Source organism: Chrysemys picta, chromosome 21, assembly GCF_011386835.1.
Source record: "Chrysemys picta bellii isolate R12L10 chromosome 21, ASM1138683v2, whole genome shotgun sequence".
Classification (NCBI taxonomy): Eukaryota; Metazoa; Chordata; order Testudines; family Emydidae; genus Chrysemys; species Chrysemys picta.
In genome coordinates this window covers 21,296,150-21,321,901 of record NC_088811.1, presented here as the reverse complement: position 1 = coordinate 21,321,901, position 25,752 = coordinate 21,296,150, and the positions used below count along the sequence as shown (strand labels likewise).

The following is a 25,752-nucleotide window of genomic DNA, read 5'->3' as shown; positions in this document are numbered from 1 at the left end:
AACTCCTGACGCTCTCCACACACTCCTGGGACACTTTATACCTCGGGGGCGTCCCGGAACCCCCATATTCCTCATGTTTATATAGTTGTGATCTCACCTTACAAGGCATGCTTTATATGTATCAGGGAAAGGGTATGAGCCTCTGAAAGTCATTTCTCTATCCATATATGTATATCATTACCAAAGAGAGACGGCTGAACTCGAATTAATATGCAAATTAGACACAATTAACTTAGGCCTAAACAGAGACTGGGAATGGTTGGGTCATTACACTAATTGAATTTTTCCCCCCCATGTTAAGTTCTCCTCACACCTTCTATGGGTCATCTCGATTATCAATTCAAAGTTTTTTCTTCTGCTGCTACTGATAGCTCATCTCAATGGATTGGCCTCTTACAACTGGTATGCGAACTTCCACCTGTTCATGTTCTCTGTATGGATAAATATCTTCTGTCTGTGTGTTTCACTCTATGCATCCGATGAAGTGGGCTGTAGCCCACGAAAGCTTATGCTGAAATAAATTTGTTAGTCTCTAAGGTGCCACAAGTTCTCCTGTTCTTTTTGCGGATACAGACTAACACGGCTGCTACTTTGAAACCTGTCATTAATGCATATGAAGTTATGAGAATTGAGTTGTACGATGGTCACTAAAACATGCTGTAAATAGGGGGATCAGCCAGAGATTAGCTCCCCAGAGGCAACAGCAAGGAAAGTAGCCAACGCCCAGGCGGGGTGTGAAACAACCCATCACCAGCCCTTGTCCAGCAAGAAGCTACTATGCAATGACTCACCTGCATGAGGCCACACCAGTGGCATTGCTCAACCTTGGCTGGAGACTCAGCAATGCCCCAGACATGCCTGGACTTGTGTTTTCCCAGCACGTGGACTGAGGGTATAAAACAGACACAGGGCCACATGCTGGGCCTTTCTCCCTCACCCACCTATGCTGCAAGCAACAAAGACACCGAGGAGACTGAAGACTCTAACTGAGGGGACTGGCCAGGTTTTAAGGGTGAAATCTGTGTTCTATGAACTGCAATATCCAGTGGGGTGAGAAAAACTGCTTAGCCTAGCTGGTGCCTAGTCTAATAGGGTTGAGAGGTTAGACTGCGTGCTTATATTTTATTTCTTTTGGTAACTAACTCTGACTTTTTGCCTATCACTTAATATCACTTAAAAGCTACATTTTATAGTCAATACATTTGTTTAACTGTTTAGCTTTACCAGTGAGTTTGTATGAAGTGTGGGGCAGATCTGCTCAGGCTTTGCAAAGGCTGGTGTTGCCATTGATGAACTGGTGAACCAATGAATAACTCTGCATTACCCATCTTGAGCAGTGCCAGACGGTATATTCCTGAGGTACAGTGCTGGGAACTGGGGGGATTCGGCTGGTGCCTTTCTCTGTGTGATTCATGAGTAGCTCTGGGAGCTGGGTGTGGGCTCCACATGCTGCTGTGCTGAGTGATCACAGCGCCTGGAGGGGTTTGCCGCTGGTCACTAGCAAGGCACTGTGAGAGACAGCCCAGGCTGGAGAGAGTTCAGGGGGCACAGTGCTCCCACGGTCCCAGGCTGCACCCTGGGGATCCCATCACACCCTTCTTACCCCTCTCCAGGAAACTTGGTCTCTTCTCTGCAGGCTGCCTCAGCCCCCATCGCCACCATAATATCTGAGCCGCTGGAAGCCATGTGCTGACGGACAGCTGTCATGGGGACGAGGGGGATCATTCTCTCTTTTCTCCTCCCCCCAGGGAGAGAACTGTGGGTGCAGCCCTCTTCCTCCGAGTGCTACCAGGCAGGTGCCCAGCCTTCCTCAATGTGGGTGGAGTTGACACTGGGGAATAAACCATCAGCCCAGCACCTGACCCCGCCCTGATGCCATGAGCCTGACAGGTGCAGAAGCACTGACCACCGGGACCTGCTTGAGGATGAGGGATTGCTCAGCGGTTTGAGCACTGGCCTGCTAAACCCCAGGTTGAGAGTTCAATCCTTGAGGGGCCATTTAGGGAACTGGGGTAAAAATCTGTCTGGGGATTGGTCCTGCTTTGAGCAGCGGGTTGGACTAGAACCTCCTGAGGTCCCTTCCAACCCTGATGTTCTGGGAGGGTGGGGAGGGTGGGGGCGAGAGCAACAGCCTGCTGAATGTCGGGGGGTGACAGCAGAAAGGGGGGGGCTATTGCTTCAAGGGGAACAGAAATTTAGAGCCATCTCTCAGACACTGGTGCAAGTCCATTGACATCACTGGAAACATGCCTGATTTACACCAGATGAGACCAGAATCAGGCCCACACTTGTGCATTAGTGTTGTTGCAAAGGTTTTGAGCTGTGGGCGCTCAGGACTGACAGCTCTGCTCTGTCCAGCACTGGCCGCAGCCACAAGGCACCGCCAGCACCGACTCCCTGGAAGGCCCAGAAGGGCGGCCAAGTGGCCCTTGGTCTCTCTTCAAGGTGTAAGAATTAGGCCCTCCGCGGGGTTATTTCAGCTGAGTCCAGCTTGTACCTAGAGACTCTTTGCCAGTAGAGAAGTGCTGCAAATCCTCCTAGCAGAGACGCAGAGCGCTGTGCTAGTTACTCTTCTACGGTTCCCCCCGCAAACTATGCTGCCCCGGCAACAGTCCTCCTCTGCCAGTGGGCCTGTGTCGATGCAAGGCCGTCGCCAGGATAGAAATGTTGCTAACGTTAAAATTGCACCCTTAGGGAGAACTCTTTTGTCTGTTTCCTTAAATTTTTGTGTGAAAACTTAATGAAAGAACCCCCACCCCAAAAAATAAAAGATTTGTTCAGTAAAAAATTTTGGGTTTTAGTTTGCCAAAAAATGTTGGCTTTTGTAAAGCAACCCCCAAACGAAAACTTTAGCTGAAACTGTTTACTCTGGAGTCCCTTTGGCTTTGCACCACCTGGTCACTGAGGGCAGAATCTGTATTTGTGGCTCCACTTGGTCTGTGAAAATCCTTTGTTCCTTATTTTCCCAGGATCTATTGTCTCCCTTGCTTGTTTGCAAGTGCACAAGGAGGGTCTGCTCCCTCCCAGGCTGGCTTGAGAGTCAGCACTGACAGCAGCTTTGCAATTCAATTGGTGCCTCTGAATGCAGGCCCAGGGCGTGGCAGCGCTGAGCTGACAAATGACTTGTTAAATGCAGATGGCACTGCCCAGGCTCCCTCTGGAGAAAGCCGTGGTGCGTGGTACAGAGCTGGCTCGCTGCAGCTCGCCCATTAGGGAGAGGAGTTGGTAAGAGAAATCATTTTGTCAGCAGAGGTGGGGGTGGCGGGGGGAGGGGCGCTTAGCTAGTCCTGCATTGTCTGTAATCCTGGAGGAGCCAGGCCAACGATGCAGAATACCCAGGAGACTCCATCCAGCTCCTCTCTCCACCCTCGTCTAACAGGGATGGAATTTAGGGCTTGGCTACACTGGCGCTGTACAGCGCCACAACTTGCTGCGCTCAGGGGTGTGAAAACGCCCCCCCCCCCCCCCCCAGCAGAGCGAGCACAGCGCTGTAACGCGCCAGCGTGATCAGAGCCTGCAGCGCTGCACGCTCCCTCGCAGCGCTGCAAGCTATTCCCCTCGGCGAGGTGGAGTACATACAGCGCTGCGAGAGAGCTCTCTCGCAGCGCTGCCGGCGCGACTACACTCACACGAGTGTAGCCAAGGCCTTTGTGAAACAGCAGCAGAGAGGGAATCAGGGCCCCTGTCACTGACTCTGGGCAAGTCACTGTCTTGGCACAAATATGGCCATCATTGCCTCAGTTTACCTATGCAGCTTGGGTTGTCTGGCTGTCCCTAAGGGCTGGCTGGCTCTTTGTTGCTGTGATGGGGTGTACAAACCCCACACTGGGAAACAAGGGGTTAAGGGATTAGTTTGGGCTCAGCCACCCCAGCCCCACCATATCTGCAGCAAATGCTCCAGCCGCTGGAGGAATGAAAAGACAGGGAATTAGCTCATGTGGGTGGCAGAGCTGGAGGTGAGCAGATCTGCAGCCTACAGCTCCAGCAGAGCAGAGCAGAGGGAAGCCTAAAAGCTCTGCCCAGAGGGGCCTGCCCTGCGGGAAGGGAGGACCCACCCCGGAGAGGGAAGTAGCCAGTGGATATGGGTGACCTCCTCTTACTCCTTTTGGTTTGGATTTCCCCAGCAGGGGAAAGCCTGGACTAAGCGGACCCCAGAGAGGTGGATGAGAGGAAGAGACCCAGGGTTGCCAGACTGCCAGTAGCCCAAAGGGCCCTGGGTCAGAGCTCAGTGGAGTGGGAGGGCCCAGGCTCCCCTCCCACAATCCCCCTGACTGGCAGGAGCTGCAGCCAGGACCACTAGGCCACGCTCCCCACCAGAGGGCCATTACAGTTGCCAACAGTAATATTTTGTAACTGAGGAGGGTCAGGACCCATGGATACAATGGTATAAAATCCAGCGTGTGTGACTCCACCGAGGCTGAGATCTCGTGGTAGGGCACAGAGCTAAAGGACCTGATCTGCTCTCATATCTAGTTCTTCATGAGCGGTCACTTGCCTCAGGCCAATAGAACTGCACCAGCGAGAACAGAAGCGGGCCCAAGAACGGTGTATAATGCCTGCTACCTCGTGGGGGCGCTGTAGGAATGTTATGAACCAATGGGAGATCCCTGAATGGAAGGCAGAATAGCACGCAAATGGAAGCCAGCTGCATTGTTGTCCTTGCATGCAATCCACCAGGGCGTCTGCACGGAGACGGGGGCCAGGAGGGGAAGGCAGGAGCCCCAGGGGCAGCGGGATTGCAGAAAGTGGTTTCCATTCCTTTTTTTTAAAAATTGCCTTTATTGCAGCAGTCGAAGACCACATGCCACAGAACCAGGAATAAATACAGAATCCACCAGCTTCTGAAGAAGGAAAAACCACAGCGCTGGCAGAGCACGCAGGCAGAAGGTGGAAGTGCGCCCAGCAGGCACTGGACTCACCTCGATGGTGGAGCCAGGAAGGGTCAACTCCTGCCAGGCACTGAGCTTGCCTTGCAGGATCGCAGCGTGTGGGTGCACTACCCTGCGACACTCCATCCTGCCAGGCTCCAGGACGCTGCCCCCCACCCCACCAGCTCGCTCCCTGCAGCTCCTGTCCATACGCCAGGATTTCTCAGTGATGTCAACAGCAGCCTCCTTGCCAAGAGGCTGAACCTGCTCAGATGAGTCACCTTATGGGGCTACACCCCTTAGGACTCCCTACACAGAGAAGGAGCTTTCAGGATTCGGCCCCAAAGGGGGATGGGGCTGAGTTTCAGCGACTCCCTCCAAATAGTTTCCTCAGCCTGGTCTGCAAGCTGGACCCGTTTTCCCAGCAAGAACTGGGCCAGGATGGGGCAGACACCACGTATCACCAGTGACATTAGGTTTTGCTCCCCTACATCCACCAGGCTGTGTGCAGGGTACTCAGAGGGGGGAGTAGCTCTCTGGGAGGTGGGGGAGTCTGCAGCCAGGATGGCCAGCTGCTGCCTTGGAGTTGGGCTTTCTGCCCTCCTGGTGGGACGAAGTGTTGCTCATCAGCTACCTCCAGTGGAAGCCATGAAATGGGGGAGCATCATTCTTCCCCTGTCTGTCACCAAGTGAGCCAGCAGGCCAGGCCACTCACTGAACAGAAAAGTCTCCAGGGAGCCTGGTGGCTGACATGACATGGCCCCAGAAGGGGCAAGAAGCAAACACCACTGCATGGGATCCAGCTCACAGGGCCTGAGTCCAGTCACAACATCTTGTGTCCTCTGGCTCTCGAGTCCTTATGGTGGGTGACTCCTGTGTCCCAGCTGGATCCCAGGAAGGAGAGAACGGGCTCTTCCTACAACCAGAGCAATCCCTGTCCACACCCTTCTCCCCTCAATGCAGAGCAGATGTGCCCAAGACAGCGAGGTGCCAGGCTGCTGCCCAAGTTTTACAGAGAGCACAGCTGGCCGCTCCCCCTTGCTCAGACCAGAGCCCCTGACATGTCCCAAGTTCATTTGTTTACAAAGTAACATGTTCAGCCTGGAGTCCCCAGAGCCAAGAAACACCAGTGGGGAACACCCTGTTTGTCTCTCCAAATGCCTGCGGACACTGGCTCCTTGGTGCTCACAAAACCTGGACTTTGCAGGCCTGTTGCCACGTGAAATTCACCACACACCAGACTGGAGCCACACGTGTGTGGGGCTGCCTCTCTACCCATCATGTTGCCACAGAGTCTCTGCACCCATTGCCCATGGGCCTCCTGGCTGCCAGACACTACCATGGCGCTATTGCCCAGAGGCACCACATCACTGACACATCAAGTCCAAGGCCCCTGTGCTGCCACTGGTTTCTTGGTGCAGGGAGGGGTGGGGTTTGATGACATCCACTGCCAGCTATGGACTTCTCCCTTGGACACCCAGCCTGGGTCTGGGGAAGGTGGCAGGGCCCAGAACCAGGAATCAGCTGTAACTGCAGATTGTGATGCTCTTGCTCTGTTGTCAGGTGCTTTGAGATCAATGACTATAGAGTGGAAAGTCTCATCAGCCTCCTCAGGGGTCTATTTCACTGCCTCAGGGTTCTCACTGTTATGGAACCGATTCCCAAGGGCCTGTCACAAACACACTCCTGCTGAAGGCACAGAGCCTTTGACCTGAGTAAGGGCGTCAGGCCAGCATCAGATGGGCCCCAGGCAGCCTCAAGAGAATTACCTCAATGTTCAGCTTTGTACCTGCTCCCCACCATTGTGTGTAACTCCTTGGTGCCCTAGGACGATCTCCACAGACACGGCCCGACTTTGACTTCTGTCCAGATCTCTGTCCTTCAACCCCTTGCCACAGCCCTAAGGCAAATCTGCAGGCTCCATGCCTCCCGCTGGCAGGACATCCCCCAGCTAGCCTCCCTGCTGCTCTGGGTGCAGACCAGCGGCCCTGGCTCTGGGGCCAGCTACGGGCTTAGCGCCAGCTGGGCGAGGTGCTACCACTAACCGACTGCAACGTGAGGCCTATGGCTTAAGTCCTAGCAGCTGCTTTTGGGTGCCTGCTGTGAGCCCCTTTTGGCCTGTTCTCTGAGGTTCTAGCTAGTGTTGGTAGGCACCGGTGGTGGTGGCTCAGTGCCCCTAGATATCAGGCCCAAGGGGCCCCCCAAAACAGAAGCTCTTGTTAGGAAAGTCTGGGCCTCAGCCTTTTGTTAGCTGACTCGATCCAGATTCCCGACCAAGGTCCCCACCTGTATGCATTGGAGTGTTTCCAGTCCCACTCGGCTGCCGGGCCATGCAGGAGCTGATCGCGCTGACTGTGTTGGCCACCTGGGTCACGTGCTCTAGCTTCTGCCCCCGCTTGGGTGCCCAGCTCATTAACGAGGAGCCCAGCCCATCATGCTTCCTGTTACAGGCCTTTGGAGGACACAGTGTTTGGGGCTGAAGCCCGTGAAAGCGCCAGAACTGACGGTGGCTCTGCGCAGAGACCCTCTCGGGCTGAATGCTCCTCAGGCGATCCAGGCCCCACCCACGGCAGGGGTACCTGCCAAGGCTGCCGCCTTCCGGCTGCCTCTGTACTGCTAGCAGAGCCTGGCAAAACGCCATTGCCCAGGGTAGTGTACGAGCACGTCGCTCACAGTGCCCGTATGACAGGCTACCCTGAGCTGAGCACGGTCCCATCACCTGTCTGCCCCCCACTGCAACTTGAGACCATTGCTCCTTGTTCTGTCATCTGCCACCACTGAGAACAGTCTTGATCCATCCTCTTTGGAACCCCCTTTCACGTAGTTGAAAGCAGCTATCAAATCCCCCCTCATTCTTCTCTTCTGCAGACTAAACAATCCCAGTTCCCTCAGCCTCTCCTCAAAACTCATGTGCTCCAGCCCCCTGATCATTTTTGTTGCCCTCCGCTGGACTCTTTCCAATTTTTCCACATTCTTCTTGTAGTGTGGGGCCCAAAACTGGACACAGTACTCCAGATGCGGCCTCACCAATATCGAATAGAGGGGAATGATCACGTCCCTCGATCTGCTGGCAATGCCCCTACTTATGCAGCCCAAAATGCCGTTAGCCTTCTTGGCAACAAGGGCACACTGTCGACTCACATCGCTTCTTGTTCACTGTAACCCCTAGGTCCTTTTCTGCAGAACTGCTGCCTAGCCATTCGGTCCCTAGTCTGTAGCGGTGCATGGGATTCTTCCGTCCTAGAGTGCAGGACTCTGCACTTGTCCTTGTTGAACCTCATCAGATTTCTTTTGGCCCAGTCCTCTAATTTGTCTAGGTCCCTCTGTATCCTATCCCTACCCTCTAGTGTATCTACCACTCCTCCCAGTTTAGTGTCATCTGCAAACTTGCTGAGGGTGCAGCCCACACCATCCTCCAGATCATTAATGATCCTTGGGTCCCTGAATGCCAATGTAACACATACTAAGAGCAGATGCTGCCAGGTCACTAGCCCTGTGGAGGACAGTTCATGCTCTGTCCCCAGGAGCAAACCCAGCTGGGAGCTCACAGGTGAGCTGAGATACCACACAGCAGTTCAGTAGCAGCTCTGCAAGGTGACCTGATCTCTGCTCCATGCCAGCACAGAGTCCAGTCTGCATCCATCCTGGCAGAGTGGCCATGGCGATGCCGGGATCATGCCAGGGATAGCCAGTTGTATGTCAATACTCAGCCCGGATCCTTGGGTTAGTCTGGAAACTGACGCAGACAGGGAGGCAGGAATGCTGCATCCTCGCATACTGAAATACCAACAGTGCCACAACCCCCCTGCCCCAGCCCTGCACCCTCCCACACCTGGATAATGCCAGGAGGTCCGAGCTAGGAACAGCACAGCCCCGGAGCCTGACAATCTCCCCATGCCCTGCAGGAAGGAGTAGGTGGGAACTGTCTTAGCAGGGACTCTTGACTCAGCCTGCCGGCCAGGAGGGAGCTTTACGGCTCCAGGCTCCCTTCCCTGCTCCCTCCTAGATCCGGACGGTGTTGATGCGGAGTGGCTGCACGTTCTTGCCATTCGCGTGGCTCTGGCCAGGACTAAAGTACGAGCAGAGCTTGCCAGGGAACTTCTCCCGGAAGGTGTACAGCCACGACATGTCATCAGCGTTGTAGAAGATCAGGAGCCCTTTGTCATAGTCCAAGAAGACACCTACTTTCTCCAGCTTGCTCTTAACATTGAGCCGGGTCCAGGGCTCGGTGCAGGCGCTGTACTGGTTGCCGTCGTGCATGACGATGCAGTAAAAGCCACGGCTGGGCTGGATCTGAATGCTCCCCTTGCGGGTGACAGCCTCATGCGCCAGCCCGATCATCCACTGGGTCTTCTCCGAGACGATGACCTCCCAGTAGTGCACGCCGCTGCCGAAGGCCTCTGAGCCCAGCACCGACACCTCCACGTCAAAGCGCTTGGGTGAATCCTGCAGCGGCTGCGGGTGCAAGTTGCCGTAGGCCACGATGGTGCAGTCATCCGAGAGGATGAGGCGCTGGTGAGCTGTGACAGGGTCCAGCGTGAGGGCTGCTGGCACTGGGAAAGCAAAGGAGGGACAGGAAGGGGCTCAGAAGCTAGCCACACCTCCACATGGCTAGTCAATTACAGGCAAAGCACTTGATTACGTAAAGGGAATGTAAATGCCCCCAAAATAGGGGCCTGCAAGCACCCACCCAGCTACCCCTCACACAGACAGCACTGAGCAATGATCCACAGGGACACCAGAGGGCACTGTGCTGAGGCACATGTGATTGGGTCAGTCAGGTGGCTGGGCAGCCAGCTCCCTGTAACTCCCCATCTGCCCTTGTGCTGCATGCAGGGACTGGCCCCACAGGCCGGGAAAGCTGTTGGAGGGACCTTCTCGGGACCCTGGAGCACGGGAGAGGCCGCAGAGCTAGCCTCTAACCGGCCCCCGGGACTCAGCTGCATTTAAAATCACACCCGTGACACTGCTTAGCAATCCCTTTGGCGCTGAGGCTTTCTTTCGGAGGAGGAAGATGCAAAGAGCTAGGGAGTGCTCTTATCAGAGTGCAGACCACATGCACAAATGCGCCAGGGCCTCGGAGATGGGGGCTGATGCTCTGGGGCCTTTCTGGGGGACCCCCTCCCCCTCCGTCCCGAGAGCTCCCCCAGTGGTGGGAGTTAGACACACAGATCAATGCCCTGGGTGAGCTGCTCTGGGGTGGGCTAACAAACACATCAACCAGGTGTGTCGCAGCGCATGGCTCTGCTGGGCTCCCAGCTCGAGATGTATCAGGCTAGCTCTGACTGAGCAAGCACGCTAAAAACAGACAGGTAGCCACAGCGGCACGAGGGGCCAGTCGCCCCACGAGACCCTAGGTGCAGATCCAGGGTGGCTAACGCTCCCCCGCCTGTGCAGCTGTGGCTGCAGCTCGATCAAAGCTAGTGTGGGTACGTCTGGAAATTACACCCCAGCGCCAGTGCAGATGTAGCCTCCGTGTGTGATGCCCCAGCACAAGCAGCAGCTTCCTTGGTGTCTGTAGCGGGATCCCCCCAGCGAGCTATAGAGGGTGACGGCACTTGCCCCCACCCGGCCTCAAGGAATCTTTGATGAGGGTGGGTCTATGGATACGGGGGAATAGGGGAGAGTGGAGCCAGGAGGCCCGAGGGGGCAGGAATCTTGCTGCAAGGGGGAGTAGGGCACTGGAGAGCAGCTCAGAGGTGCCGCAGGAGAAGGTGGGGCGGCTGGAAGCACCAGAGCTCCCTGCCTGCTCCATCTAACAGACCTCCTGGGGTTTGGCAGAGGGGCCCCACGCTGCTCGGAACTACGGGGCAGGGTACAAGGCCAGCTCCAGGCTGGCTGGGGCAGTACATGCCTGGGACACCTTGCTGGGGGCCCCAGGATCCAGAGAGACTGGCTCCCTCACAAGCTTTGGACAAGCAGTTCCCATTGCCCAGCCCCCCACCAGTGAGGGGGTTCCTGTGGGGAAAGGCCCACAGCCTCCTCCCTGGAAGCTCAGGTCCCCAGTGCTCACTGAGGTCCCCAGTGCTCACTGAGGTCCCATGCTGGGCTTGGCAGAGCTGATGCTGCCTAGCGATATTAATTAACACCATCGGTAACTTCCCATTCATCAGCGAAAGGTGATGCTGGTGCCAGGCAGTCGAGCTCAGCGAGGGGAGCCAGGCATGGTGATTTCATCCCTCTCCTTTCTCTTGGTTTTAATGCAGAGTGGTAAAGTCCACCCCCCACACACGCTTTTGGAATGGTGAGGGATGCTTCCATGATTAGACAGTCATAATTCAGGAAGTCCTTGTCCAAGTCACTTCAAAATGTATAGACAAATTTGACCATGGCCCAGGTCTAACTTACCAATTCTGAGGCCAATCTGACTTATTTTGTGGATGGAGGAGGGACAGGGGGAGAAAACTTGGTCTAAAAGGGAAACCCACAGTCACAATGGGTGGGCACCACTTGGAATCAAAGGAGCTAGTCCCCACGGAGGCTGCAGGGAGCGTGACAGCTGCTGAGCAGAGTGCAGAGACAGATGGGTTTGGAGCAATGGCAGAGCTGGCCCAGTGCCATTGCACTTGACAGACCTTACGCCCAGGAGGGACAGAGGGTGAGGCCTGAATAAACAAGAGAAGAAAGGCCAGCAGGCCTGGAGCAAGCTCTCGTACAGGTCCGTGGCTCAGCAGAACAGCTCCATGTCCAGAGGACAGATCGGCTAATTAATAAACATCAGTTGTGAATGTCTGTATCAGGCATGGAGCTCAGTGGCAAGAAACCCAGATAGAAATGGAATTAACCCCCACCTCCCTGGATTAACCCTCTCCCCAGCCTGCCCCCAGGGCCCTGCCTCCCCCAGCTGGTCTCCAGGCCAGCTCCAGCTGGGGCCATATCCTTGCACTGCAGGCCCCCATGCTCCCGTTACCACAGCAGTGGAAGAAGCCCTGCAGAGAGGACCTTTGTCAGCCTCTGATGTGTTCTCCCTTCTCCCAGGAACAGGAGCTGGTGTCTGGGCTGCACACTAGGACATGCATGGCCCTGGCTGGGGGAACAGCAGCAGCGGGGGGGAGGGAGGAACAGCAAAGGAGAACAGATTGAAAGGGGCAGGGGGAGAAAGGGAGTGGAGCAGGAGAACTCCCCAATGCTGCACAGCACAGCAGGGGATGGGAGGGGGCCCCATGTCATCACTCCTACAGCTGCTGCTTTCCTTTAATGAGGCCATGTGCCTGGCAGGAAGGTCCCACGTGGGGGAGGCTGTTCCCCTATTTGACGGAGCGATGGGCCCCTTGCTATGAGCTAAGCCCTGGTGCAGCAGATTCCGAGCTGGGCCCGGAGGAGCCGAGCTCCCACGACCCCCAGGGGAATGGAGAGTTCTCAGGGGCTCCCCTAGGAGCTGGGGCTCTGTATGGCCAGCACTGATTCCCCACGAATGCCTTTGAACCTGGCCAGTAGAGGGAGTGAGAGGGGAAGTCAGTCCCATGGCCCACTCAGAGCTTGGCTGCTTTGCAAGGGGCAGATTGCATCACCAGTGACTGGTGCGTAGGCTGTGGTCCCCGTCCCTGCAGGATCTCAGGGCCCCCCAGAAACTGGGTGTTCTCCCCAAGGCACTCGCACCCCCACTGCAGTCAATGGGCGCTTTGCTGCCTCGGCGCTCAGCCTTCTGCCCATTCGGATTTTGCATGGGTCATGGAGCAGCCACGTGCAACTACTGGCTCGGGGGGGCTGAACCAGTGACCTGGAGGCAAAGAGTTCTGTCCCCTCACCAGGCTGCCCCTTGCAGGTCTCTAAAGGAGAAGCCCCCAGCACTCCCGCAGAGCCCGAGAACAGGAGAAACATCAAACCACGTAACCGGAGCCCCTTTGACAGAGACGCAGCACGGACATGCCAGGCGCTGGATCCCAGGCACCGCTGTCAGACAGCCTGCTGCTGCTCGCCCCCAGCACGGGCTGAGTCCTGCAGCCCTGCGACTCCCAGTTCAGAATCTGGCCCTACATGCCGGGTATTCCTGCCGGCGTCAGACCACGATGCCCTGAGGCGGTCGCCGGGGCCGTCTGTCTGCAGTTTAATCCCCCCAGCACACAGGCTGGGCCCAGCAGGCTGTATCTACCTAGCTAAGGCGACTCTCCCCACACGGCAGGCTTTGCAGGGAGGCTGAGCGTCGCCGCCCTCAGGCCAGTGGGTGCTCAACACTTCTGATAATCACGCCAGAGGCCCCGGCTGCCACATTATGCCAGGAAAGGCCTATAGTACGTCAGAGGGCACAGGCCGCTCTCCCTGGGCTGGGGAACCTTACCCGGATGGATGTCCTGGAAGAGCGATTTCCAGATCGTGTACTGCAGGGGGCCCATGTATTTAGAGGTAGGAAAGTCTTCATAGGTGAGGTTTGTTTCATGGATCTTTCCCTTGAGCCTGGTTGGAGAGTCAAGCTGGTTAGCACGGAGCCCCTGCAGTTCCCCTACCGCAATGTGGGGTTTGCTGGGGAGGAAGGGGAGAGGTTACAGGGGTAGGGGGTCAATTGAGTGAGGACCTGGGCTAGAGGTAGGAGCTCTGCCCATGCCTCTCTTGCTGGGCAGCGGGTCTCAGGCATAGGGCACTGCCTCTCGGGTCACAGCCACATGGGCCCTGAGGTGCATACACCATGGGAGCACTGAGTGAGGCCAGCCAGCGTGCACTCCCTGGCAGTGCCCCGTTGGTGCCAGGGTGGGTATGGGGAGATGCTCTGGACTAGGAAGATCCTGTCCTCACCTGCTAAACCCTTGCGTGGGCGTGGGGCTAAGCAGGCCTTCAGGATGGACAGGGACTAGGAATGGATGGGAGGGAGCAACAACAGGAAGGTCTTTGTCCCGCACTGGGCTGGGCCAGGCTGGGCTGGGTGGCTAAAGAGGGAAGAGCCATTGTCCAGGGAGATGGACTGAGGCAGTGCTGGGCTGCAAAGACCATATGCACCTCTCCGAGAGTCAGACGACGACACCCCCTGCCCCTCCCCCCCCGTAGCCCTCAGAGCCAGGTTACACCCCCCCCGTACTTCTCCGAGAGCGAGGCGACACCCCCTCCGCTCCCCCCCGTACCTCTCCGAGAGCCAGGCAATGCCCCCCCCGTACCTCTCCGAGAGCGAGGCGATGCCCCCGCCGCCACTCCCCCCGTAGCCCTCCGAGAGCCAGGTTACACCCCCCCCGTACTTCTCCAAGAGCGAGGCGACACCCCCTCCGCTCCCCCCCGTACCTCTCCGAGAGCCAGGTGACGCCCCCCCCCGTACCTCTCTGAGAGCGAGGTGACCCCCCCCCCGTAGCCCTCAGAGCCAGGCGACGCCCCCCCGTACCTCTCCGAGAGCAAGGTGACCCCCCCCCGTAGCCCTCAGAGCCAGGTGACGCCCCCCCGTACCTCTCCGAGAGCGAGGCGACGCCCCCCCTCCCCCCGCTCCCCTCCCCCGTACCTCTCCGAGAGCGAGGCGACGCCCCCCCCCCGCTCCCCTCCCCCGTACCTCTCCGAGAGCGAGGCGATGCCTGCCAGGAAGGCGTGCCTGTCCACCTCAGCCAGCCGCTCCTGCAGGATCTGGCTGCCCTCCTGCACTTTGCGCAGCTGCTGGCTGTAGCGCTGGATCTTCTGCTCGATGTCGGTCAGAGTCCTGGCGGTGTCAGCCTCCAGCTCCTCCAGCATGGCCTTTTGGCGCTCGCGCAGGAGCCGGTGCAGCCGCTCAAAGGCCTCCCCGATGGTGGCTCGCAGGCTCTTGGCAGAGGACTGCACAGGACAGACAAGCAGAGAAGAGTCACACACCACCCTCACTACTTCCCAGACAGCTCCACCCGTACGCTGGTTAGCGGCAGGATTCCCAGCAAGGCTAGCTTTCCCCTCAGCTCTGCCAGTGCCCCCCATTCCTCACCCACAGCCCGCCCGGCCCTGAGCTCCCCACGCCCAGCTCTGCCAGTGCCCCCCATGCCTCTCCCACGGCCCGCCCGGCCCTGAGCTCCCCACGCCCAGCTCTGCCAGTGCTCCCCATGCCTCACCCACGGCCCGCCCGGCCCTGCGCTCCCCACGCCCAGCTCTGCCAGTGCCCCCCATGCCTCACCCACGGCCCGCCTGGCCCTGAGCTCCCCACGCCCAGCTCTGCCAGTGCCCCCCATGCCTCTCCCACGGCCCGCCCGGCCCTGAGCTCCCCACGCCCAGCTCTGCCAGTGCCCCCCATGCCTCACTCACGGCCTGCCCGGCCCTGAGCTCCCCACGCCCAGCTCTGCCAGTGCCCCCCATGCCTCTCCCACGGCCCGCCCGGCCCTGAGCTCCCCACGCCCAGCTCTGCCAGTGCCCCCCATGCCTTACCCACGGCCCGCCCGGCCCTGCGCTCCCCACGCCCAGCTCTGCCTGTGCCCCCCCGCCTCTCCCACGGCCCGCCCTGCCCTGAGCTCCCCACGCCCAGCTCTGCCAGTGCCCCCCCGCCTCTCCCACGGCCCGCCCGGCCCTGAGCTCCCCACGCCCAGCTCTGCCAGTGCCCCCCCGCCTCTCAGCTCCCCACGCCCAGCTCTGCCAGTGCCCCCCATGCCTCTCCCACGGCCCGCCCGGCCCTGAGCTCCCCACGCCCAGCTCTGCCAGTGCCCCCCATTCCTCACCCACGGCCCGCCTGGCCCTGAGCTCCCGACGCCCAGCTCTGCCAGTGCCCCTTGCTCCATAAGTGCAGCCCTTCCACTCTCCTTTCAGGGCTCATCTCTCTCATTGTGAATTAGAAGTGCACTGCAGACTGGCTGGTTTCTGAAAGCTCTGCCCCAGGACTCGACGATCACCGTGAATCTATGAATCATCTCTACAGGTTTGCTGAGACCCCTTCTCCAGCCCTGGGCTCCCCACGCACCTCCCTGCTCTGACCATTACTCCCTCACTCTAGCAGCCAGCCCTGCTCTCTGGCTCTGCCAGGCACTGACACTGCCCCCAGCGCCTTCATGGCACTGCACAGTCACTCTGCGAGGCCGGTCAGTATTACAGCCGGGGAGCTGGTCACCTGAGGTCAGCAACAGAGCCGGGACTGCAGCCCCTGGCACCTCGCCCCACACTTGACTCAGTCTCTCCTCCCTACAGCACCCAGCACCGCTGCCCTTCCCCCTCCCCCCCAGTCGCTTGCCTGTGGAAAGAACGGATATTTAACAGCACCTTCACTGCCATTCAATCTCAGCTTCCCCTTCACCACACACCACTCCTGAGAGCTGCCTCGGCCTGCCTCCCACCTCCCATGGGACACTTTGCCCCAGGATCCACGGTAGGAATCATACTGCTACTGCAAACCCTGTTCATGAGATTTTTTTCCCCTCCAAGGGACACAGTCGGCTTGAAATCTAGTCAGTTCTAAAACGGGAGGCTTAGGTGTGTCTGCCTCCATCCCCTTTTTACAATCACATTTCCCTATTGTTTAAAAAAAATGATTCTCTCCCCTGACACTGTCAAAAGATTCTTGCAGACTGGGGGGATGGGTGGACTGACTTACTGAGCAACAGAGAGTCCTGGGGCACCTTTAAGACTAACAGATGTATTGGAGCATAAGCTTTTGTGGGTGAATGCCCACTTCATCAGATGCATTTCACCCACGAAAGCTTATGCTCCAATACATCTGTTAGTCTTAAAGGTGCCATAGGACCCTCTGTTGCTTTTTACAGATCCAGACTAACACGGCTACCCCTCTGATACTTGACTTACTGAGGGCACCCAGGAGAAGCAGTGAAAGAGAAAGTGGGGAACCGACTATCCACAAAGGGGACATGTTTTCCAAAGAGCTGTTCCCATTTAGGGTGCTCAGGGACTCAGCACGCTGGCTGCAGGGCACTTTTGCCAACGCAGCCATAAGTGTCAGCATGGGGGCTGCTGGAAGCAAAGCGCTTGTGCAAATACAGACCTTATCCAATGGGAGCTGAGGTCTCGGGAACATCTGGCCCCAGCTGTAAGGGCTAAGCCTGGGGCTCTTTTGAAAATCTGACCCAGCAGGAATTCTAGTGATTTAATACTGGTATTGTGACAGCACCTGGCCAGGACCCCATGGCCCTAGTGCTGCACAAACGCAGAACAAAGAGATGGCCCCTGCTCCTCAGAGCTCACAGTCAAGGCCATCCCTAGACATTTTGGTGCCCTACGCAGCCCCACTTCCCACCGCCCAATGATTGCAGGGCAGGCCTGATCCCTTCTGCAGTCCCCCAGGATGTAGCTCAGGGGAAGGGGTGGAGTGGGGGGCAGGGCTGGGGTGGAGCAGGGGTTTGGGGGAAGGGGTAGAACAGGGGTGGGGGCAGCTTTCCTGGCCGGCTCAGCTGGCCGGGGGATCAGGCTGGCTGCTGGAGAAGCACACAGCTGCGTAGTTTGCGTATGGTTAAGGACGGCCCTGCTCACAGTGCAAGAGTGAGACAAGAGACAACAGATGGATAAGACAATACTGGCCAGCACCTTGGGCTGTGGTCCTAGTTGCCTAACCGCTGCCAAGCTCTTGTAAGCATCTCAGCAAAGGAGAGTTTGGAGACCGGATGTGACTTGTAAGCACAGTGGGCACAACATTTTCAGGTGGAGCATGTTTTTTAAGTTGAGACTGTCCCTGTTAATTCAGGCCCAACATTTTGATGTAATAGAAAAGGGCTCTTAGGAAACATAATTCTGACTAGGAATAGATTTTTGTTTTATTCTTAATTTCAGTGAAAACAAATGGCTTTTTCAGCATGGCCAACTCTTGTAATTGTATTGCAAGTCCAGTGATATGTACAGGTTTTCTTAAAGCCCCTGCTCCTGGAATCATGTGACTAAGTGAGATTCTCAGCTTTCATTTAAAGGAAGTAAGGAAGGCTGAATCTGCTGCTTTAGGCTCCCTATACAGTGAACAGGGAGAGCCAGGTGCCCTAGAATGTGATCCACAAACTGGGGAAAGAAAGTCTTTCCTCTGCCTAACTCGCATGCAGGGCTCAGTCTGGCAGGCGTGTTCAGAGGCTGCCTGGCTCACACAAAACAGATGGAGGAGGAGAAAAAAGAGAGGTCCACCCTATAGACTTTAGCCCAGTGGTTCAGGTACTCGCTTGGGCTGTGGGAGATGCTTGGGTCATGTCCCTCCTCAGGGAGAAGGGATCTGAACAGGGACCTGCCACCTTTCAATGAGGGCTAGGGGCTATTCTCCCTCAATTTCTCCTGTTGAAGTTGTTCCAGTTTAATTGAATAATTTAATATTATTTGGGCCAGAAAAAGCATGAGAGTCATAGAAATATCAGGCTGGCAGGGACCTTGAGAAGACATCTAGTCCAGCAACCTATGCTGAGGCAGGGCCAAGTAAACCTAGACCATCCCTGACATGGGTTTATCCAACCTGCTCTTAAAAACCTCCAGTGACGGGGATTTCACAACCCCCCTTGGAAGCCTGTTCCAGCGTTTAACTACTGTTATACTGAGAACGTTTTTCCTAATATCTAACCTGAATCTCCCTTGCAGCAGATTAAGATCATCACTTTTTGTCCTACTTGGGGTGAACATTGAACCCCGTCCTCTTTATAAGAGCCCTTAGCAGATTTGGTGACTGTTATCAGGTCCCCCCTCCGTTGTCTTTCCTCAAGACTCAACCACCCCAGTTCTTTTTTTAACTTTTCCTCTTAGGTCAGGTTTTCTAAACCATTTCTCATTTTTGTTGTTCTCCTCTGGACTCCCTCCAATTTCTCCACATCTTTCCTGAAGTGCAGCACCCAGAACTGGACACAGTACTCCAGCTGATGCCTCACCAGTGCTGAGTGGAATGGAACAATTACCTCCCATGTCTTATGACACCCCACAATGATATCAGCCTTTTCACAACAGCATCACACCATTGACTCACATTCAATTTGTGATCCACTCTAACCCCCAAATCCTTTCCAGCAGTACAACCACCTTGCCAATTATTCCCCACTTTGTAGCTGTACATTTGATTTTTCTTTCCTAAGTGCAGTACTTTGCACTTATCTTTATTAAATTTCATCTTGTTGATTTCAGACCAACTCACCACTTTGTCAAGGTCATTTTGAATTCTAATCCTGTCCTCCAAAGTGCTGGCAACCCCTCCCAGCTTGGTGGCATCTGAAATTTTATATACATACTCTCTGCTCCATTATCCAATTCATTAATGAAAATATTGCATAATACCAGACTAACAACTGACCCTTGCAGGAGCCCACTATATGTGCCCCTCCTACTAGTTTAATAGCAAACCATTGATAACTACTCTTTGAGTATGTTCTTTCAACCAGCTGTGCATCCACCTTATAGTAATCTCATCTAGGCCACAATTCCCTAGTTTACTTAAGAGAGTGTCCTGTGGGACTGTGTCAAAAATCACTTTAAGAACATAAGAACGGCCACACTGGGTCGGACCAAAGGTCCATCTAGCCTAGTATCCTATCTTCCGACAGTGGCCAATGCCAGGTGCCCCAGAGGAAATGAACAGAACAGTTAATCATCAAGTCATCCATCCCCTGTCGCATGAGAGTCTCTTTCTTGAGTGGTAATTTAGACCTCATCATTTTATATGTATAGACATGATTATGTTTTCCAATGTGCATTACTTTGCATTTATCAACATTGAATTTCATCTGCCATTTTGCTGCCCACTCACCCAATTTTGAGCGATCCTTTTGTAGCTCTTCATAGTCTGCCTGGGACTTATCTATCTTGAGAAGTTTTGTATCATCTGCAAATTTTGCCACCTAACTGTTTACTCCTTTTTCCAGATCATTTATGAATATGTTAAATAGGACTGGGCCCAGTACAGACCCCTGGGGGACACCACTATTTACCTCTCTCCATCCTTTGTTTCCTACCTTTAAACCAGTTACCGATCCATGAGAGAACCTTCCCGCTTATCCCATGACAGCTTACTTCGCCTAAGAGCCTTTGGTGAGGGACCTTGTCAAAGGCTTTCTGAATATCTAAGTACACTATATCCACTGGATCCCTCTTGACAACATGCTTGTTGACCCCCTCAAAGAATTCTAGTAGATTGGTGAGGCATGATTTCCATTTACAAAAACCATGTTGTCTTCTCCAACAAATTACGTTCATCTATGTCTGACAATTTTGTTCTCTACTATAGTTTCAACCGGTTTGTCCGGTACTGAAGTGAGGCTTACTGACCTGTAATTGCTGGGATCGCCTCTAGAGCCCTCTTTAAAAATTGGCGTCACATTAGCTATCCTCCAGTCACCTGGTACAGAAGCTGATTTAAATGATAGGTTACAGACTATAGTTAGCAGTTCTCCAATTTCACATTTGAGTTCCTTCAGAACTCTTGGGTGAATCCCATCTGGTCCTGGTGACTTATTACAGTTTAGTTTATCAATTTGTTCCAAAACCTCCTCTAATGACACCTCAATCTGGGACAGTTCCTCAGATTTGTGACCTAAAAAGAATGGCTCAGGTTTGGGAATCCCCCTCACATCCTCAGCTGTGAAGACTGATGCAAAGAATTCATTTAGTTTCTCCGAAATGGCCTTATCGTCCTTGAGCGCTCCTTTAGCATTTCGATTATCCAGTGGCCCCACTCGTTGTTTAGCAGCTTCCTGCTTCTGATGTACTTCAGAAAAAAAAAAATTGCTGTTATTTTTTGAGTCTTTGGCTAGTTGTTCTTCAAATTCTTTTTTGGCCTTCCTTATTACATTTTTACACTTCATTTGCCAGTGTTTATGCTCCTTTCTATTTTCCTCACTAGGATTTTACTTCCACTTTTTAAAGGATGCCTTTTTACCTCTCACTGCTTCTTTTACTTTGTTGTTTAGCTACGATAGCCCTTCTTTGGTTCTCTTACTAGGCTTTTTAAATTTGGGGTAAACACTTAAGTTGAGCCTCTGTTATGGTGTGTCTAAAAAGTTTCCATGCAGCTTGCAGGGATTTCACTTTTGGCGCCGTACCTTTTAATTTCTGTTGAATTAGTGTCCTCATTTTTGTGTAGTTCCCCTTTCTGAAATTAAATGCTACAGTGTTGGGCTGCTGTGGTGTTTTCCCTGCCACAGGGATGTTAAATTTAATTATATTATGGTCACGGTTACCAAGCAGTCCAGCTATATTCACCTCTTGGACCAGATCCTGTGCTGCACTTAGGCCTAAATCAAGAATTGCCTCTTCTTCTGTGGGTTCCAGGACTGGCTGCTCCAAGAAGCCGTCATTTAAGGTGTCAAGAAACTTTATCTCTGCATCCCGTCCTGAGGTGACATGTACCCAGTCAATATGGGGCTAGTTGAAATCCCCCATTATTATTGAGGTTTTTTATTTTAATAGCCTCTCTCATCTCCCTGAGCATTTCACAGTCACTATCACCATCCTGGCCAGAAAGAACAGGAGTACTTGTGGCATCTTAGAGACTAACACATTTATTTGAGCATAAGCTTTCATGGGCTACAGCCCACTTCATCAGCCCACGAAAGCGTATGCTCAAATAAATGTGTTAGTCTCTAAGGTGCCACAAGTACTCTTGTTCTTTTGCAGATGCAGACTAACACAGCTACCACTCTGAAACCTGTCATCCTGGTCAGGTGGCTGGTAATATATCCCTACGCTATATTCTTATTATTAGAGCAAGGAGTTGCTATCCAGAGATCCTATGGCACAGTTTAGTTCATTTAAGATTTTTACTTCATTTGATTCTACACTTTCTTTCCCATATAGTGCCACTCCCCAACCAGCACGACCTGTTCTGTCCTTCCGATATATTTTGTGCCCTGATATTACTGTGTCCCATTGATTATCCTCATTCCACCAAGTTTCGGTGGTGCCTAGTATATCAATAGCCTCATTTAAAATGAGTCACTCTAGTTCACCCATCTTAGTATTTAGACTTCTAGCATTGGTATATAAGCACTTAAAAAAATTGAAACTTTTCAGCTGTCTGCGATTACATGATGTAATTGAATGAGACTCTTTCATTTGACTGTTTCTCATCAGATCCTACCTGCATTTTATCTTTCATCCTCTCCTGCTTACTAGGACATAGAAAATCTCCATTAATAGATCCTCCCCTAAGGGATGTCTCTGTCTGAATCGCGTGCTCTTCCACAACTGTCAGCTTTCCCCCAGCCCTTAGTTTAAAAATTGCTCTACGACCTTTTTAATGTTAAGTGCCAGCAATCTGGTTCCATTTTGGTTTAGGTGGAGCCCATCCTTCCTGTACAGGTTCCCCCTTTCCCAAAAGTTTCCCCAGTTTTTAATAAATCTAAACCCCTCCTCCCTATGCCATCGTCTCATCCACGCATTGAGACCCTGCAGTTCTGCCTGTCTAACTGGCCCCGCGCATGGAACTGGGAGCATCTCAGAGAATGCTACCATGGAGGTCCTGGACTTCAATCACTTACCTAGCAGCCTAAATTTGGCCTCCAGGACCTCTCTCCTATCCCTCCCTATGTCATTGGTACCTACATGTACCACCACCACCGGCTCCTCCCCGGCACTACACATAAGCCTATCTAAATGTCTTGAGATATCCACAATCTTCACACCAGGCAGGCAAGTCACCATGTGGTTCTCCCGGTCATCGCAAACCCAGCTCTCTATGTTTCTAATGATCGAATCCCCCATAACTATTACCTGTCTCTTCCTAACTATACCTATCTCTTCCTTTATAGTCTGCACGCGCACTTGAAAGGGATCAGATCTCTGTTCAAATCCATTCTTCTCCTTAGACATAGGGGGGACTTGAACTGGGGGTCTCTCACATCCCAGGTGAGTGCCCTAGCCACTGGGTTAAAGGGACATCTTCCACCACCTTATCAGGAGTTAGGCGGCCTCTGAACATGCCTACCAGAGCATGCCCCTCAGATGAGTTAGGTATCCGAATGCCTATCTTCCCCCAGTTCGTGAAGCTCTCTGGAGCTTGGATGGAAGATCAGCCCCCAGATGCCCAGAGGGAGGCAGCAGTGTGCCTGGTCAGAGGCAGAAACATGGGCACCTAAGGAACTTTTGCTGCAGAAATGTAGGTGAGTTTAGGCACCTACAGAATTAGGTGGTAGCCAAGTGGGAGTTCTGTGATCCCAGAATGGCACCTAGAAACTGGACTTAGGTGGCTAAGTACCTTTGTGGATCGAGCCCTAAGTTTCTAGTCCTTCTGGTTTATTAGAAAAGCTTAAAAAGGGGACCCCTAAAGGTTCCAAAAACAGAAAGAAAAAGAAAAAGTATCTCTGTTATTTATTATTGTTTACAACTTTATAAGTATTTATTAATAGTTTATTGAATTTCATGAATTGTAAGTCTATTGTGCATTTTTAGGGCCTGACTCATGATTTTAGAATGCAAGGGTCTGGCAATACCAAACCTGTCCTGGAATGTAGGGAAGGAAACAAGATCAGAAACATGAAATGAAACTGATTAGAAACAAAGTGAAATTGACAGGTCTCCTTGCAATACAAAATGTGAAGGATAGATTGTACAAACAGTGAAAAGGTAAATCCAAGGTTTATGGTCCTTTCTGCTTCCACAATCTGAGGCATTTTAGGGCAGCCCTGCAAAAATCATGTTTTTAAATATGATTTTTTTTTATCTTGATGGGCTAATTTTAAGTAAAGGAATCTGAATATCTGAAATGGGATATTTGATGGCTTAATATTCTGAATGATCTGATTTAAATCACACATTCACTTAACTTCCTCTTTGGTGCAGGCCTTTGTATAAAGAAAATGTCCTGGCACATTAAGCTGTCCTGTCTCAGCAACAATTCCAGTTCTCGTAGTCTCCCATCATTTAAAGGTAATTAACAGTCGTTACATTTTATTTGTTTTAAAAAACAAATGTCCGGGGACGTTAACATGGCACTTTGCTCCAGGCAAGTTACAAGGAGCCTGGCTGGTGGAACATAATTCAGAGAGTTTAGGTAGCACTTTATCCCAATGCACCAGGATTGTAACCATGGAGAGGTGGGTTCAGTCCTTTTAAGTTCATGAGGAGAGTTTTGGGGATTCACCTTAGGCTCCAGGGAATCCACAGCCCCAAAGCCCCCCACAATTCGTGCCAGTCCCTGGAGAGGAGAGGTCCAGAACTAGAACAAGGGGAGCAGAAGCGAGGGGCATCAGCAGAGCGGTGTGAGCAGCGACCCCAGGGCTGGAACAGCAGGGGCTGTAGGTAAGGACTGAGGAGCTGTGGAAAAGCAGTGGAGCCCCACCCCAGGGCTGGAACTGCAGGGCAGAGCGGGGTGCGGGTCAGGAGGAAATTGTACCGGCACAGCTGGGTGTGAGAGGCCCAGGACTGAAATAGCAGTAGGATCAAGGTGCCCTGGCAGAGCTGGGTGTGGGCAGGGGCACAAGATGCCTGGGTTCAGCTGCCAATCCCTCACTTTCATGAACACTAAATTCATTCACAAACTGCAAGAAAAAGCAGCCAATTAAACATGGCATTTGAAAAAGGCCAAACCCAACCTGATCCAGCCAGAGAAGTGGTTTCCCCACTAATGACGTAGGGTGAGATTATCACCCCCACTCCAGCCCTTTACACCAGGTAAAAGGGCTGGAGCGATGTAAAGGGCTCTAAAAGCCCCAGATCCAGCTGGGGGAAGATGCCCCTATAGCAGGCGCTGCAGAAGATAGCACCAGGCAGCCCCCTGAGAACCCCCACGGAAGCCCTGCTGCAGGGGTGTGCTGGGGGCTGCAGCACAGTGGAGATTCTGCCCCACTTTGCAGCTCACAGGCTGCCTGGGCCAAGATCATGGATCAGCCAAGAACTGGGATGGCCTGAAGGTGACAAAGCTCCCTAAGCCTCCCTGCCCTGGGCTGTGAGTTCTGATCTGTGCTTCCAAGGGTATGTCTACACTGCAGTCAGAGGTGTGACTGCAGCATGACCCCAGCTAACTCTGACCTAGCTAGCGTGAATAGCAACAGCAGTGACGCAGCGGCAGCATGGACTGAACAAGGCTGCCCAGGACCCTGGGTGTATATTTGAGTGGCTAGTCCCTGCTGATGCAGCTTCACTGCTATTATTACTGGAGCTACAGGGATCAAAGCTAGCTGGGGGTTGTCTACATATGCTGCAGTCACACCTTTGACGGCAGTATAAACATACCCTTAGCCTCTCAGCAACATCTCAGCCTCATATTCCACTAGCCCAGGGGAGGGCAAACTACGGCCCGTGGGCTGGATCCGGCCCACGGGATTGCCAGCCCCGTGGCGCAGCAGGGCTAAGGCAGGCTTCCTGCCTGCCCTGGCCCTGCGCCGCTCCCGGAAGCAGCTGGCACCACATCCCTGTGACCCCTGGAGGGGAGTGGCAGAGGGCACCGTGCGCTGCCCTCGCCTGCAGGCACCGCCCCCACCAGAGGATTGTAGTTTCCTTATCTGGCTATGTAGACTCTCTCCTCAGGCCCTACACTCCCAGCTATCTTCGAGACACCACTGACTTCCTGAGGAAACTATAATCCTTTGGAATTAATTTGCAAACTGGACACCATTAAATTAGGCTTGAATAAAGACTGGGAGTGGATGGGTCATTACACAAACTAAAAACTATTTCCCCATGCTAATTTTTTTCCCTACTGTTACTCTCACCTTCTTGTCAACTGTTGGAAACTGGCATCCTGGTTATTACTACAAAAGTTTTTTTTCTCCTGCTGATAATAGCCCACCTTCATTGATTAGTCTCGTTACAGTTGGTATGGCAACCCCCATTTTTTCCATGTTCTCTGTGTATATATATCTTCCTTGTGTATTTTCCACTGCATTCATCCGATGAAGTGAGTTTTAGCCCATGAAAGCTTATGCTCAACGAAAATTTTTAGTCTCTAAGGTGCCACAAGTACACCTCGTTCTTTTTGCTGATACAGACTAACATGGCTACCACTCTGAATACAATCCATCGGTGATCTTCCAGAAAACACCATCATAGCCACTATGGATGTAGAAGCCCTCTACACCAATATTCCACACAAAGATGGCCTACAAGCCATCAGGAACAGTATCCC

At 53.5% G+C, this 25,752-nt stretch overlaps 1 protein-coding gene across 3 annotated transcripts in view; it reads right to left on the bottom strand.

Annotated features, from left to right (window-relative positions):
* Nucleotides 1-4,759: 4,759 nt before the first annotated feature.
* TRIM62 (tripartite motif containing 62) overlaps nt 4,760-25,752 on the bottom strand; it is a 40,977-nt gene continuing 19,984 nt past the window's right edge. For 2 of the 3 annotated variants that reach the window (XM_042856240.2, XM_024106586.3), the window contains 3 exons: nt 14,335-14,591; nt 13,147-13,328; nt 4,760-9,421 (listed from right to left, as the gene is read on the bottom strand). In XM_042856240.2, the coding sequence (XP_042712174.1) occupies nt 8,871-9,421; nt 13,147-13,328; nt 14,335-14,591 (990 nt within the window). In that variant the 3' untranslated portion in view covers nt 4,760-8,870. The remainder of the gene's footprint in view (nt 9,422-13,146; nt 13,329-14,334; nt 14,592-25,752) is intronic. The other variant, XM_005281698.4, reaches the window with a different exon arrangement.